General features: G+C 52.6%; 1 protein-coding gene across 1 annotated transcript in view; it reads left to right on the forward strand.

Moving 5' to 3' along the window:
* ADCY5 (adenylate cyclase 5) overlaps positions 1-13578 on the forward strand; it is a 157386-nt gene that overhangs the window by 83084 nt on the left and 60724 nt on the right. The window contains exons 2-3 of the mRNA XM_059920966.1: positions 4571-4720; positions 8386-8507. Coding sequence (XP_059776949.1) covers positions 4571-4720; positions 8386-8507 — 272 coding nt within the window. The remainder of the gene's footprint in view (positions 1-4570; positions 4721-8385; positions 8508-13578) is intronic.

A 13578-nucleotide genomic window follows, 5' to 3' on the forward strand; every position in this document is an offset into this window, starting at 1 on the left:
TGATTTACAAATAATTTTTCCCATTCTGCTGCTTGCCTTTTCATTTTCTTAACAGTGTCTTTTGAAGGCAAATGTTCTTAATTTTGATGAAGTCTGATTTATCATTTCTTTTCTTTTATGGATCATGTTTTGCTGTGGTATATAAGAAATCTTTGCCTAACCCAAAGTCTTGTGTTTTCTTCTGGAAGTTTAATAGTTTTAGGTTTTACATTTAGGCCTATGAACTGTTCTGAGTAAATTTTTGTATATTTTGAGTTAATCATATGGGTATCCAATTATTCTGGCACCGTTTGCTGAGAAGATTATCCTTTCTCCATTTAGTTGCCTTTGTATATTTGTCAAAAATAAAGGTGTGATAAATGATTTGCAGATATTTTCTCCCATTCTGTGGGTTGTCTTTTCACTTTCTTGATGGTTCCTTTAGAAGCACAGGACTTCTTAACTTTGATGAAGGGCAGTTTATCTCTTTTTTTATCATTTGTGCTTTTGGTGTAATGTCTAAGAAATCATTGCCTAATCCTAGGTCATGAAGATTTATTCCTATATTTTCTTCTAAGAGTTTTATAACTGTAGCTCTCATGTTTAGGTCTCTGATCCACTTTGAGTTAATTTTGTATATGGTATGAGTTATGAGGTGCAACTTCATTTTTTTGCATGTGGATATGAAGTTATCTCAGTATCATTTGCTAAAAAGACTATTCTTTTCCCATTGAATTGTCTTGGTACTCTTGTTAAAAATCAGCAAACCATAAATGTAAAGGTTTATTTCTGGACTCTCAATTCTATTCCATTGATCTATATTTCTATCCTTAGCCAGTACTGCACTAGATTAATTACTGTAGTTTTATAGTCAGTCTTAAAATTGAGTAGTGTGAGTCTTCCAACTTGGTTCATCTTCTTCAAAATTGTTTTGGCTATGCTAGTTGTTTTGCTTTTCCATATAAATTTTAGAGTCAGCTTGTCAATTTCTTTTTAAAAACCCTGGTTGGGTTTTGATTATGATTATGTTGCATCTATACATCAGTTTGGGCAGAATTGACATCTGAACAATACTGAGTTTTCCAATACATGCACATGGTATGTCTCTCCATTTATTTAGGTCTTTTAAATTTTCTTTCATCAGTGTTTTATAGTTTTCAGTGAACAGGTTTGCAATATTTTGTTAGATTTATGGATAAATATTTCATAGTTTTAGTGATATATAAATGGCACTTTAAAAAAATTTCACTTCTGATTGTTGCTTGCCTGTAGAAATACAGTTCCTTTTTTGTATATTGACCTTGTTTCCTGTGATCAGTATCTTTGTATTTCTAAACTTGCTTATTAATTCTGGTAGCTGTTTTGTAGATTCTTTGGGATTTTCTACATAGACAAACATGTCATCTGCAAATATAGACAGTTTTACTTCTTCCTTTCCAATCTGTATGTATTTTATTTTTTTCTCTTATCTTATTGCATGGCCTAGGACCTCCAATATGATGTTGAATACACGTAATGAGAGAGGACAATCTTGCTTTGTTCCTGGTCTTAGGGCAAGACATTCAGTCTTTCACCATTAAGTATGATGTTAGCTATAGGTTTTTGCATATGCCATTGATCAGATTGAGGAATTTCCCTTCTATTCCTAATTTGTTAAGAGTTAAAAAAAAAAATCTTGTATAGGGACTTCCCTGGTGGTCCAGCAGTTAAGACTCCATGTTTCCAGTGCAGGGGACGCTGGTTCGATCCCTGGTGGGGGAACTAAGATCCCAATGCTGCACAGTGCGGCCAAAAAAATAAAAAAATTAAATTAAACTAAAAATCTTGCATAGATGTTAAGTTTTGTCAAATACTTTTTCAGTAACTATTGAAATAACCATATGGTTTTCTATTTAGTCTGTTAATATGGTGAATTACATTGATTTTTGATGTTGAAACAGCCTTCCTTTCCTGGGATAAACCCCACTTGGCCATGTTGGATTATCATGCTGCATTATTCTGTCTGAGGGTAACTCCTCATATTCTCCTTTCCAGTTTCTCCTCACTCCTTTTTTTATCGTCTGGCACCTTCCTCTCACTTTTCAAAAGATATCCCCTAAAGAGAACATTCTTCAGAATTCCCTGTAGTCTGCACCTTCAGCCTCCACCTCCTCATCTCATTCTCTCTCCTTAGCCCTCTCTCAGTGGTCCCCAGCGACGTCCAGGAGGTGTGTCCTCGGGGTCTCCCTTCACAGTCATTGCACTGCTTCATACTGCAGGCTGCAGTCTATTTCTTCCCTGCTCTTGGGGGCTCTTCTTTCTGAGTCAGCTCTGCCTTGCCAGCCCCCAGCCTCATGTAGGTCTTTGTTCCCTCATACTTTGGGCTTCTGTGGTAGCCTCCTGACCCATCTCTCAACTCCCTGCATTACTCTTGCCCCTGATGAATCTTCCTGAAGCCGTGTGCTCATCCTGCCGTTCTTTGCTTCAGCAGTGTTCGTGGCTCCTGTTGTAGGATTGTGCCAGGACTTCTCAGCCTAACATTCAGATGCCTCTTCATTCTGGCTCCAGTCTGCCTTTCCAGCTCCATCTCCTCTCTGTGGACTTTCCCTCAGGATCAGAGAGCCTGGGTTATTTACTCAAGGACCCTGAGTACCTCGCAAGCCTGAGCTTCCTGGATGCTCTCTCCAGGGACGCCCTTTCTTATGTCTGCCAGCCTCGGCAAACATGCCCCTAACCGCAGGCCCAGGGCGCCCGGGCCCGCCCAGGGGTCTCTCCTCACTCGGTGCTCTCTTCCGCTCCCTCTTGCTTGGCATGAGTCAGTTTCTGCTTCCTGTTGCTGGTTCTCTGTCAGTCTTGACCGCTTATCTCCTCAACTGGACTGTAAGCTTCCGTAGAGCAGGGGTTTTCTTTGCTTGTGATAAATAGGTTGGGTTTTTCTCTGCAGTGTGTTTACATAAGATGACAGTGGTAGGATTCGGGGGTGGCTGAGGTTGGGGTGGGGGGGCTGTGAGTGAGCAGCAGAGTTGGTAGAGCTGGTGGAGCTGGTAATCTGAGTTTGCCCCTTCCCTGAAGGCTCCTCAGGGAGGCATCTGGAGGGTAGCCAGGAGGTGCTTGAGCGGAGCCCACAGTGTCCTTCAGCCAGAAAACCAGAATTTTTTGTGTAGCCGAGGAGAGAACAAGACTCAGATGGGAGAGGAAAGGTCTCTTTCTGTGCACGGACTGGGACAGACATGGTATAGGATGCCTCCAGGGAAAGGTGGCACCACATCCGGTATGGAGCCCACATGGCTCTGGGCCTGAGAGCCTGGGTGGAGGTCAGGGCCACCTCAGAGCTGGGCTGGGGAAAGCCTTCAGGTAGAACGCAGAGCAGAGCCAAGGACAGGACTTCTAGGTCCAGAGACACCCTGGAAGAAGAGTGTGGGAGCTGCTGCCAGTCACTGCCAGGCAGCTGAAGTCCCAGAGGGAGGCTCTTTGGGATCCAAATAGACAAGTGGACTAGAGACCAATGCCGGGCTCCTGGGGGCTGGAGGAGCCACAGCGGAAGGTGCAGGGGTCGGCCTGGGCTCCCCTTCTGCAGCTGGGACTAAGAACTAAATGTTTGGAGGGAGTGATTGAGGCCTAGAAAGCTGAGCCTCTTTGTGTGGCTTCTGTCCGGTACGGCCTGAGGCAAGGGCAGGACCACGATCTGTTTACCCAGATACCCCAGGAGCTGTACCTGCCAAGGGAAGTTCTGACCAAACAGCACCTTTGCCAGGCCCTGGAATGTGCTATGTCAACCCTGCTTTTGTGGGTTGAGTTGTGTTTTCCCTTAGCTTTTGAGTAAGTTTTGCTTTCAAAAGAATTCCAGCCTTGTCTCTGACCCGAGGGACAGTGGCGTTTCTCCACACACATCTCTGTCAGCACAGAGGAGGGCATCCGTGAGGAGTGGGGGTAATGGTGGGTGCTCGCCGGCAGGTGTGCTGGTGGGGTCGTCAGGAGGCCCTGGTGCTGGTGCAGAGAAGGAGATGGGACCTGTGTGGACACTGATCCCTGCTGGCCAGGGACCTCATCCTTCCCTCAGTCCCCAGAGGACTTCACACAGCGCTGGGTATCAGCAAGTATTTGCTTCTTGGAGCCGATCCCTGGGGAAGAGCCAGCTAAGGCCTCTCTGTGGAAGAGCAGCCCTTTGTCCTATGTGGACCCTGTCGCACTTTCAAACAATGAAACCCTGTCCCCCTGAAGGAGCCTTCCCTGCAGTGCCCTTGCCGCCCCCAACACACACAGCTCTGTCACAGCATCCCCAAGACACCTAAGCTTTTAGCCTGTGGTACCGTGGACATGGCCAGTATGAGTATTCAGTGACTCAGCATCCTTAGGGCCATATTCTGTCCCAGGCCAGCCAAGCTTTAGGCTCTGAGGACATCAGAGAGCCTGACTGATGACACCTGGCGACTCCCAGCAGTTGGCTGCGGGTGGGTGCCCTTGGCATTTGTTTGCGGGCAGCTAGGTGTGCGTTTGCTACCGTGGGGCCTGGGGGCTCCGAGCTCTGGGCCTGGGAGGGTCATGGCTGGGGCTCCAGTGCCTGGTGCCTGCTCCAGGCCTGAGCTCCGTGTCCTCGTCTCTCCCTCTGCAGCTTGTCTCCAATGTCCTCATTTTCTCCTGCACCAACATCGTGGGCGTCTGCACCCACTACCCGGCTGAGGTCTCCCAGAGACAGGCCTTCCAGGAGACCCGAGAGTGCATCCAGGCTCGGCTGCACTCGCAGCGGGAGAACCAGCAGCAGGTGAGTGAAGCCCTCCTGCCCTGCACAGCTGGCAGGGAGCCCGCCTCGGCCCAGCTGCTGCCTGCCCACCAGCTGTGCTCAGGGCAGCTGGCCAGCCCCGCCTCCCTGGGGGGGGGGCCCAGCCTGTGGGGAACGTTTCCCCTGGAGGGAGCCCAGCGTTCCTGGCTCTGTGGGAATGCTCTAGGGGAGGCTCTGGAGAACCAGCTCTAGCCCTGCCCTTGCCTGTTGCCTCCTCAGTCTCCCTGGGGTTTGCAAGCAAACCAAGCAGCTCGGGCAGCAGGAAACAGCCCTCCACCTCTCCCCAGGGGCTGATGAGTTGGGGTGGTGAGAGCGTCAGCATTCCCTCCTGGGATTAAGGTGCCCGCCAGGCGAGGGGGGAAGGAGGAGGAGAGGAGACCGAGCTGTCAGCCCCTGTGACACCCTCACTAGGCACTTCCTCTGTGATGAGCTCTGGGGTTTGGTTAGTTCAGAGAAAGGAAGACGACTGTGTCTCACCCTAAACCTCACCCTCAGAGGACTCCTGGGCCAGGAGGCAGGCCATTCATGCAGCTCACAGACTCGGGGGCTTCTCCCCGTGAGCCCTGGGCAGAGGGACCTGCCCCTGTGTATCCTCTGGCTGAGGCGGGGCAGGGACTGAGGACTTGTCAGGGTTCCCTGCCTGGCATCCTGGGGGTGTCCTGTTTGGGGTTCAGGTCTGGCTGGCTCACCACTGTGTCTTCTCCTGTGTGTGAACCAGATAGAAGCTTGGGATCTCTGAGACTGCGCCTGGCTCCCAGACAGCAGGCCCGGAGGGAGACCCCAGGGGGAGAGTGGGCAGGTCAGCAGGGTGCTGGGGTTCCCACTGGACCTGGACTCGTCCCGGCTCTCAGAGACAAGGTTACTCCAAAGCGGAGGGGCCTCCCTATCTTCTTAGGTTCGTGTCTCGCCAAACCCTGCACGAACACTGGCGAGGTCCTCTTCTGTGCTGCACACTGTGTCGGCCGACGACAGGTGTAAACACGGAGGTCTGCCTTCGATCGTGAGGACAGGAGCCGGAGGCCTGGACGGCAGTAGTCATCTGTGCGCTTCTGCCCAGCACGGCCTGTGCGCTGTGGACACCCCACGAGCACAGAGTTTGCCGCAGTGTGAGGGCCTCTCTGCCTCTGTCTGGATTCAGCCCACGGCTGGTGACATCCAGATGGCTGAGCCGGGGGGAGAGCTCTGCTGAGCCTCTCCAGGCCCTCCCCCAGTCACCACCTGCCCCTGCTTCCCTTCCAGCCCCGCGCCCGGCCGCTGTGCCTGGCTAAGTCCCCAGCTCAGGCTGTCCAGTCTGAGGCCTGGCCTTCCCATGTGCTCTCTTGGCCCCATCTGGGCTCCAGGTCCAGCCTCTTGAATGCAACCTGTTCCCAGGGGTGTCCCTGAGTCTTCCCACTGTCTCTTCTTGACAAGCTTACCTCACCTCTCTGCACCCTGCTCACCCCCAAGCTCCCACCTGCCTCAAAAGCCCCCCTCTCATCCCTGTTCCAGACCCCAGCATCTCTCACGTGAGATCAGGATACCTTCCTTCCCCTTCTGGATTAGGGAGTGTCCCCCCCTCACTCCTGGGCCTCGTCCCTTCTCCAGTAAAATTAGCATTTACAGTGCCTCACAGTTTACTTGCACTGGCCCTGGCCAGGCTGGACATTCCAGAAGATCCACAGGGATTTGGGGGAGAAAATATGTTTGTCATACCATGTTTCAGGCCAAGGTACTGGGGAGGGGAGGCATGCTTCCAGGGGACAGGCACTCCTCACCTAGCCGGGGCCCAGAGTCAAGCCTCCCCTGCCCTCTGCAGAAAAAGATCTTAGGTCTGAGGATGCGCCTAGGTGCCACCTGATGAGGGGACTCAGCACTGTTCCCCAGCCACCCCCTGCCCACCCGTCCTGGCCCTCAGCCCCAGAGCTAGTTATAAATGTAGGAAGGTCTCTCATGAATCTAAACAATTTGTAGCACACTTTCTCCCAGTCATCCTGTATTTCCACGGAATTGTCCTTTAGTTTATATTGATATTTTTATCACCAGTAGCTGTTCACTGAGAGTTCAGTAAATATGAAATGGCCTTTAATGGCCGTGTGCACTGATGTCTGGGGAGGCCAGACCAGCCCACAGAGAGCACCATTCCTCACTAGTCTACCAGAGTTTCCTAAGCATAAGGCTGTCAGCTCTGGAGCTGAACAAGACACAGTTCCCACCCTCAGGGAGACCCCAGTAACAGACCATTGACATTGAAATGCAGAGTGATCGGGGGCTCTATAAGAAGGCCCAGGGTGGCGAGGGGATGCCGGAAGCTGGAGCCAGGACCCTCCTCCTGGGACGGGGCTGAGCCTGAGGTAGGTTAGCAGCAGTACTTGAGGATGGTGATTCTAGTTGAGGAGCAAGGCCTTGACCTTCGTGATCAGGAGGACGGGGGTGCCATGGACAAAGGCAGGGAACTTGAGAAGAAGAACCATCGAGAGTATGGTGAGCATGGTGTGGGCATGATGTCAGGTGCTGGTGGCAAGACATAGGCGGGCAACCGGACGAGGGAGTGGGCGTGGGAGGTGAGCAGTGGAGGTGCTGATGGAAACCTTGCTCCCGGAGGCCAGGAGGAGGGAGGGGAACTAGACAGATGCAGGAGCAGCAGAAGAGTCCTAGGGCCACGTGAGAGAGCGGCCCAGCTTCCGGTGCTGAAGGAGTGGAGCGAGAATGAGGAGGGCTGGAGACAGCCAGGAGGAAAGGTTCCAGATGAGAGGATTCGTGAGCGAGCCTGGCAGAGCGCCTGGTGTGGGGCGGGGGCTACAGAGGGTGCAGGTAGAGGTTGGACCTCTCGGAGCAGGCAGGCCCCGGAGGAGAACACAGAAAGGGGGCCAAGTCCAGACCCCATCAAGGGCTGCCATGACCCTACCCAACTTCACAGGGTGGCCCTGGCCCCTCTCCTGGCTTTTCTCCAACCTCCCCTTCAGCCGGTCTTAATTTCTTGGTTTCTCAAAGTCAGCAAGCTCTCCCATCCTCCTGGGCCACCATCCGCTACGTCGAAATGGAGCCCCCTCCTTCACACGTCATCCTCTGGTCCCCACGAAGCCTTCTGTGACCACCCTCCTTCTCCCCAGCCTACGTCAGGTCACCCTGCTCAGTGCCCTGTAGCACCTGTAGCCCCACAAGACTGGGAATTTGTGAAGGAGGAACTTTGCCTGTCTCGTTCACAGTTATCACTCCTGGCACCCGGCATGACGCCAGGAACATGGGAGGTGCTCAGTGAATATTTGGTGACTGAACGAATCTCATCTAAAGCTCCCAACAACCCCATGCCTATTTATAGATAAGGAACTGGAGGCTCAGAGAAGTTCAGTCATTTGCCCAAAGTCTCAGGTGACACCCAGGATTCTGACCCGAGGTGCCTGGTACTACAGATTCACCAGGAGTACTTTTCCCCATGTGCGTGGAAGAACCAGGAGGTGTCCCAGGGAGATGGGGGCCAGGTAGCCCTGGGGCATGATTCCACACCCAGCACACACAAGTGTTAGCTCCATGAATTTCAGGAGAGCCTGAAAAGTTTTCCAGGGCCCTGTGGGTGGGGGCTCAGGTGGGGAGGAGTGAAGCCTGGGGAGGGGAGGGGACTGCCAGGCAGGGGGAGGAGCTGTGATGAAAGCATCTGCTTCCCTCCCCAGGAGCGGCTCCTGCTGTCTGTCCTTCCCCGTCACGTTGCCATGGAGATGAAAGCAGACATCAATGCCAAACAGGAGGATATGATGTTCCATAAAATTTACATCCAGAAACATGACAACGTGAGGTAGGGGTGAGGCTGGGGGGCAAAGGCAGAGTGGGAAGACCGAACCCCAAAAGAGGTGACATGTCCCTTCCCTCCCCTTCAAGAGGGCACAGCCCAACAGTGTGGTCTGGTGGCTTTAGAATGTGTGTTGTCTGGGGCACCCCAGCCCCGCCCCTCTAGGTCTGTTAAGTGAATTAGTATTGGTGGGGAGGAGGTGAGGCTGCAGCAAGGAGGAGAAAGGAGAAAGCAACACCACCAGCTCTTGGGGAAACTCCTAGCCTAACAAGGGAGACAGAAAGTACAGACTTGGGACCCACATGTCACCATCATCGTCTCAATCTTCACCACCGTCCAGCAGCCTCCATGCCTTCCAAGCCAGTGTGTGCCAGGCACTGTACCAGGCATTATCCACCGCATTGCTCATCCTGTCAGGAGACTGACAACCCTGCAGGGTGGGGACCCTTATTAACATCCCTTGTCTAGAGACTCAGCTCAGAATGGCTAAGACCCCCGCCCAAGGTCACTCAGCCAGGAGTAGTAAAGCGGTGTGTGCCCAGGTCGGCCCACCTTGAAGCCCACGCTCCTTTTAGTGCGTGTTTGCGGCTTCCCTAGACGGAAGCTCTGTCAGCGGGGACAGGCAAACAGATGTAGATTAACAGAGTGCAAAATCTGCTTCTGTGTTCCATGGGGACATGAAGCGATACAGAGGCCTTCATCCAGCGTGGCTTCCTGGAGAGCCTGCTAATCCTCCCATATGCCCAGAAAAGGAGCTGCTGTGTTTGCCTTCGAGAGGGTTGCTTCCTCCCTGGGCGAGTTTTCCTAGGACCCATGAGTCCTCTAAGGTTGGTGTAAAGAGGACATTTTGGAGGTTTGGGCTGAATTTTCAAGTTTGGGTTAAAGAGAATAATACAAATTATTGTGCGTGGGTGCACGTGCACGCACACACAAATACACACATTCGAGATGAGGCTGATGGCAGCAGGAGTGGGGAGGGCATGTGTAGTCTTGCAGAGTGGACAGAGCTGCCCAGTCCCCAGTGTGCCCCGGAATCCGACACTGCCGATTCTGCCCGTGTGTCCTCCACCCAACTCCCAAGACAGGTTTGAAGCCTTTGGGAGAAAATAGTACCTGGACAATATATTTGTCTTCAGTTTTCAGAGTATCCCACCCCCATGACGCCCGCCCACACTCCACTGTCAGGCAGGGAGAGTGTGGCCAGCAGCAGCCTTGGACTCTCAGGAAGAAAGCTGCCCTGGCCGAGTCTCCACGCCCAGGAGGTGTCCTGAGGGGCTGCGGGCTCACCTCGAGAGGGAGGTGGGGTCCAGGCCTCGGTAGGTGGTGCTGATGCGAGGTTTCCCTCCTGGGCCCCTCACACCCGCCTCTGTCCTCACATGGTGGAGTAATCACTGGCAATAGTTAATGCTTGTATAGAGCTTTCTTTAACCCAAGCACTGTTCTAAGCGCTTTTGTATATTCGCTTAATCCCCACAACAAACACAAGAGGTTGGTACTATTATTATCTCCTTTTAACAGGTGAATAAACAGGCACAGAGATTAACTTGTCCAAGATCCATAACTAGTTAAGTGAGGGAATTGCCCCCAGAAAGCTTTTTGGTATTGGAGTTTTTACCTGGTCTGACTACTTGACAGATTTTTTTTATATGCCAGCAGAAGGGGTTCGTGGATGACTGTAGGAAGGAGGCTTGGGGAGCCCTCAGGGAAGAGGGGACTCAGAGGAGAGGAGGAGAGAGGTTTGGCTTCCCACCTGCGTGTGTGTGACTGAGGAGCCACAGGGCCTTACCTGTCTGATGGCTACCCCTCAAATCTGGGGGGCCCCACCTTAGGACATGTAAAGAAACAGCCTTATTTATCAGAACAAGTCCCAGAGGTCCAAAGTTCTGGTGGGAAGGAGTGACCCGCCAAGTGGTCCCAACACATACAAACCCTTGAGCTCCGCCCTTTGGAATTTTCTCTCTTGGTCCTGTCTTCACCACGCCGCTGGCCCTGGCATTGCTCTGTTCCAGGCAGAGCATGGACAAAAGGTGCTTTCCTCGATTGCTCTTAGCACAGCAGAGCTTTCAGCAGATTTACTAAACTATAAAGTGGAACACAAAGGAAAACCAGAAAATTCACCACTCAGAAACCATCTGGCATTCAAGGCACAGGTTCTCAGCCTGGCTTGGCTGGCACATCTGCCACGTCTGGCCTCCTCTGCATCTCTGTCCAGTACCTTGCCTTTTCACCCCTCTGTCCTCCCAAATGGGGGACTTCATCTCACTTCCCATCCCTCTGTTGCTGGCTCTTGGGCCTGCAGCCCTCCAGCAAAAGGGTTTGGTCAGAGAGGCTGACTCAGGCCTCTTCCGCAGTGACTGCCCTACGGAGTGGCCCACCCTCTGGGTGACACCCCCTCACCCCTCCACTCCCACAAAGGCTGTGACTTCAAGTCAATACAAGAATCACAAGAGTGGCTAGAGCATCAGCACGGCAAGAATCAGAATCAGACCCCAGCCATGGGGGGTGGGGAATGTCTGTTCTAGAATGTGCTCAGGATCAATAACAGCAATCAGGAAAGAGATGAAAGGACAGAAAAGCTAAGATGCCATCATTTTCATGGGGACAGACATAATTCTGGCTCTGAAATTGCCAGGACTAGGGGTGGCTGGTACACATCAGAGGCCAGCCGCAAGCAATCGTATGCAAATATCCCGCTGGGGCCCCTTCCCTGTTTCATCAGCCTCCGGGTGCTGCTCTTGGTGGAAACACATTGCTTGCTCTGGTCTCTGGTTTGGGGCTGAACCTGTGGCTTGGGTTGGGGGTTGAGTAGTAGGTGGAGGGATGACATCACAGTGTAGAAATGCACTTTGGGGTTTGGCTCATGGTCCAGTGATTAGCCCTGGGGCCCTAGGCAAGGCCCTTCATGTCATTCTGGCTCTGCTGTGTGACCAGGGCAAGTTACAGGCATTGAGCCACTCTGAACCTCAGTTTCCTCATCTGCATAATAGGATAGGAAAAGTACCTACTTAACAGGGCTTGTTAAAGAGGAAATGAAGGGCTTCCCTGGTGGCGCAGTGGTTAAGAATCCGCCTGCCTATGCGGTGGACATAGGTTCGAGCCCTGGTCCGGGAAGATCCCGCATGCCACGCAGCAACTAAGCCCGTGCGCCACAACTACTGAGCCTGCGCTCTAGACCCCGTGAGCCACAACTACTGAAGCCTGTGCACCTAGAGCCTGTGCTGCGCAACGAAGAGTAGCCCCCACTCACCGCAACTAGAGAAAGCCCGCGCGCAGCAACGAAGACCTAACGCAGCCAAAAATAAAATAAATAAATTTATTTAAAAAAAGAAAAACAGTAAATGAAATAATATGAGGAAAGCGCTTAGCACAATATCTGGCACAGAACAAGTGTTCACTAATTGGGAGCAGCTATTATTGTTACTGTTATTATTATGATTATTACCACACTCCTATCAGCAAAGAAAGGCCTGGGGATTCTCGATCTGGAGTGGAAGGGTGATGAGTCACATTCGTCAATTCTCTGTGGAGTTGTAATATTTAGACAGGGTGATGACATGCTGTTCTCTAACCCCACTGAGAGCAAGGCCACAAGAAAAATAAATCAACTCTGAGGTGTGACAGTTTGGGCCTGGATCTAAGGGAGAGAAGAGACTAATGGGTGGCCAGAGAGTTTGTCCTGGGCAGGGAAGGGGGACAGACAGGTGCCCATCACTTTCTTTTTTTTTTTTTTTTTTTTAATTTTATAGCTACTTTATTTATTTATTTGTTTATTTATTTTTGGCTGTGCTGGGTCTTCGGTTCGTGCGAGGGCTTTCTCTAGTTGCGGCAAGCGGGGGCCGCTCTTCATCGCGGTGCGCGGGCCTTTCACTATCGCGGCCCCTCCCGTTGCGGGGCACAGGCTCCAGACGCGCAGGCTCAGCAGTTGTGGCTCACGGGCCCAGCTGCTCCGTGGCATGCGGGATCTTCCCAGACCAGGGCTTGAACCCGTGTCCCCTGCATTAGCAGGCAGATTCTCAACCACTGCGCCACCAGGGAAGCCCCCCATCACTTTCCGTGGCCTCATTCTCCCCAGGCCCCGAGGAGGATCATTGCACAGCATACAATTCTCGGGATTCCGGGGAGCCTGTTGGATGCTCTGGTGCTGGGCCACCTCTGGCTGTGGGTTGAGGCAGGCCAGAGGCCAAGGAACCCTCAAGACCCCCGTGGAGCCCCCCAGATGCCTCTCCTGTCTGATGTGTCGGGTGGAGATGTTTCAGCCCCTCTTGCTGGACAGCTCAGTTGGGGCTGGGGCCATGGCTGGATTCAGACCTGTGACTTGGGAGCCCTCCTGCCTACCCTCACCTCCCCCCAGACATCTGGCCCTGCTGCAGCCACAGTGCCAGGGTGAGAGGAGGGTCGTGCCGTCCCTACTCCTGGGACAAGGGCCTCCAGGACATGTCATCGGAGGCTGTTCTGGGCTGGGGGCTCCTGGTGCTCTGCTCTGGGGGGAGGCAGATGGGGGTTGGAGGAAGGGACCCCCAGAGAACGTACCACATGGGGGAGCAGAGTAAAGGTACTGATGCAGCCAGAACCCAGGTGCCACCGGGTTACCCCTGCCAAGAGGTCATCATTGTGGAGGTAGATGAGTGTCTGTGTTGAGCAGGCTAGTTCACACCCCACTCTGCCACTTAGTAGCTGTGGGGACTTGGGCAGGTCACCTAGTCTAAGCCTCGGTTTCCTCATCTGTGACATGGGAATGGTGATGTCCTTCCATTCATCCATTCAGCAGAGGTTTCACCTCTACCTCCATCGCTGGGAATCACCAGCTGTGCTCTCAGACACTTAACCAGAGGCAGGGCTGTGCTGGCAATTGGCGGGGGGACACTGTCTGTGTCATGGGGAAGCTCCCCTTCTGTTTGGGAGGACACACAAACAACAGGTTAATTAGTAAATTGGGGATGTATCACATGGGGAGTGGGGGTAGTGACCTGGCGACATGGACTTTGCATTCTGGCAGAATACAGTGCTAGACAACCCACCTCTCAGTCACTGAGGAGCAGAGCCTGTAGGAGGGGGGCCCTGGGGCTTCTTGCAGGGG

Source organism: Balaenoptera ricei, chromosome 4 (assembly GCF_028023285.1).
Source record: "Balaenoptera ricei isolate mBalRic1 chromosome 4, mBalRic1.hap2, whole genome shotgun sequence".
Taxonomy (NCBI): Eukaryota; Metazoa; Chordata; class Mammalia; order Artiodactyla; family Balaenopteridae; genus Balaenoptera; species Balaenoptera ricei.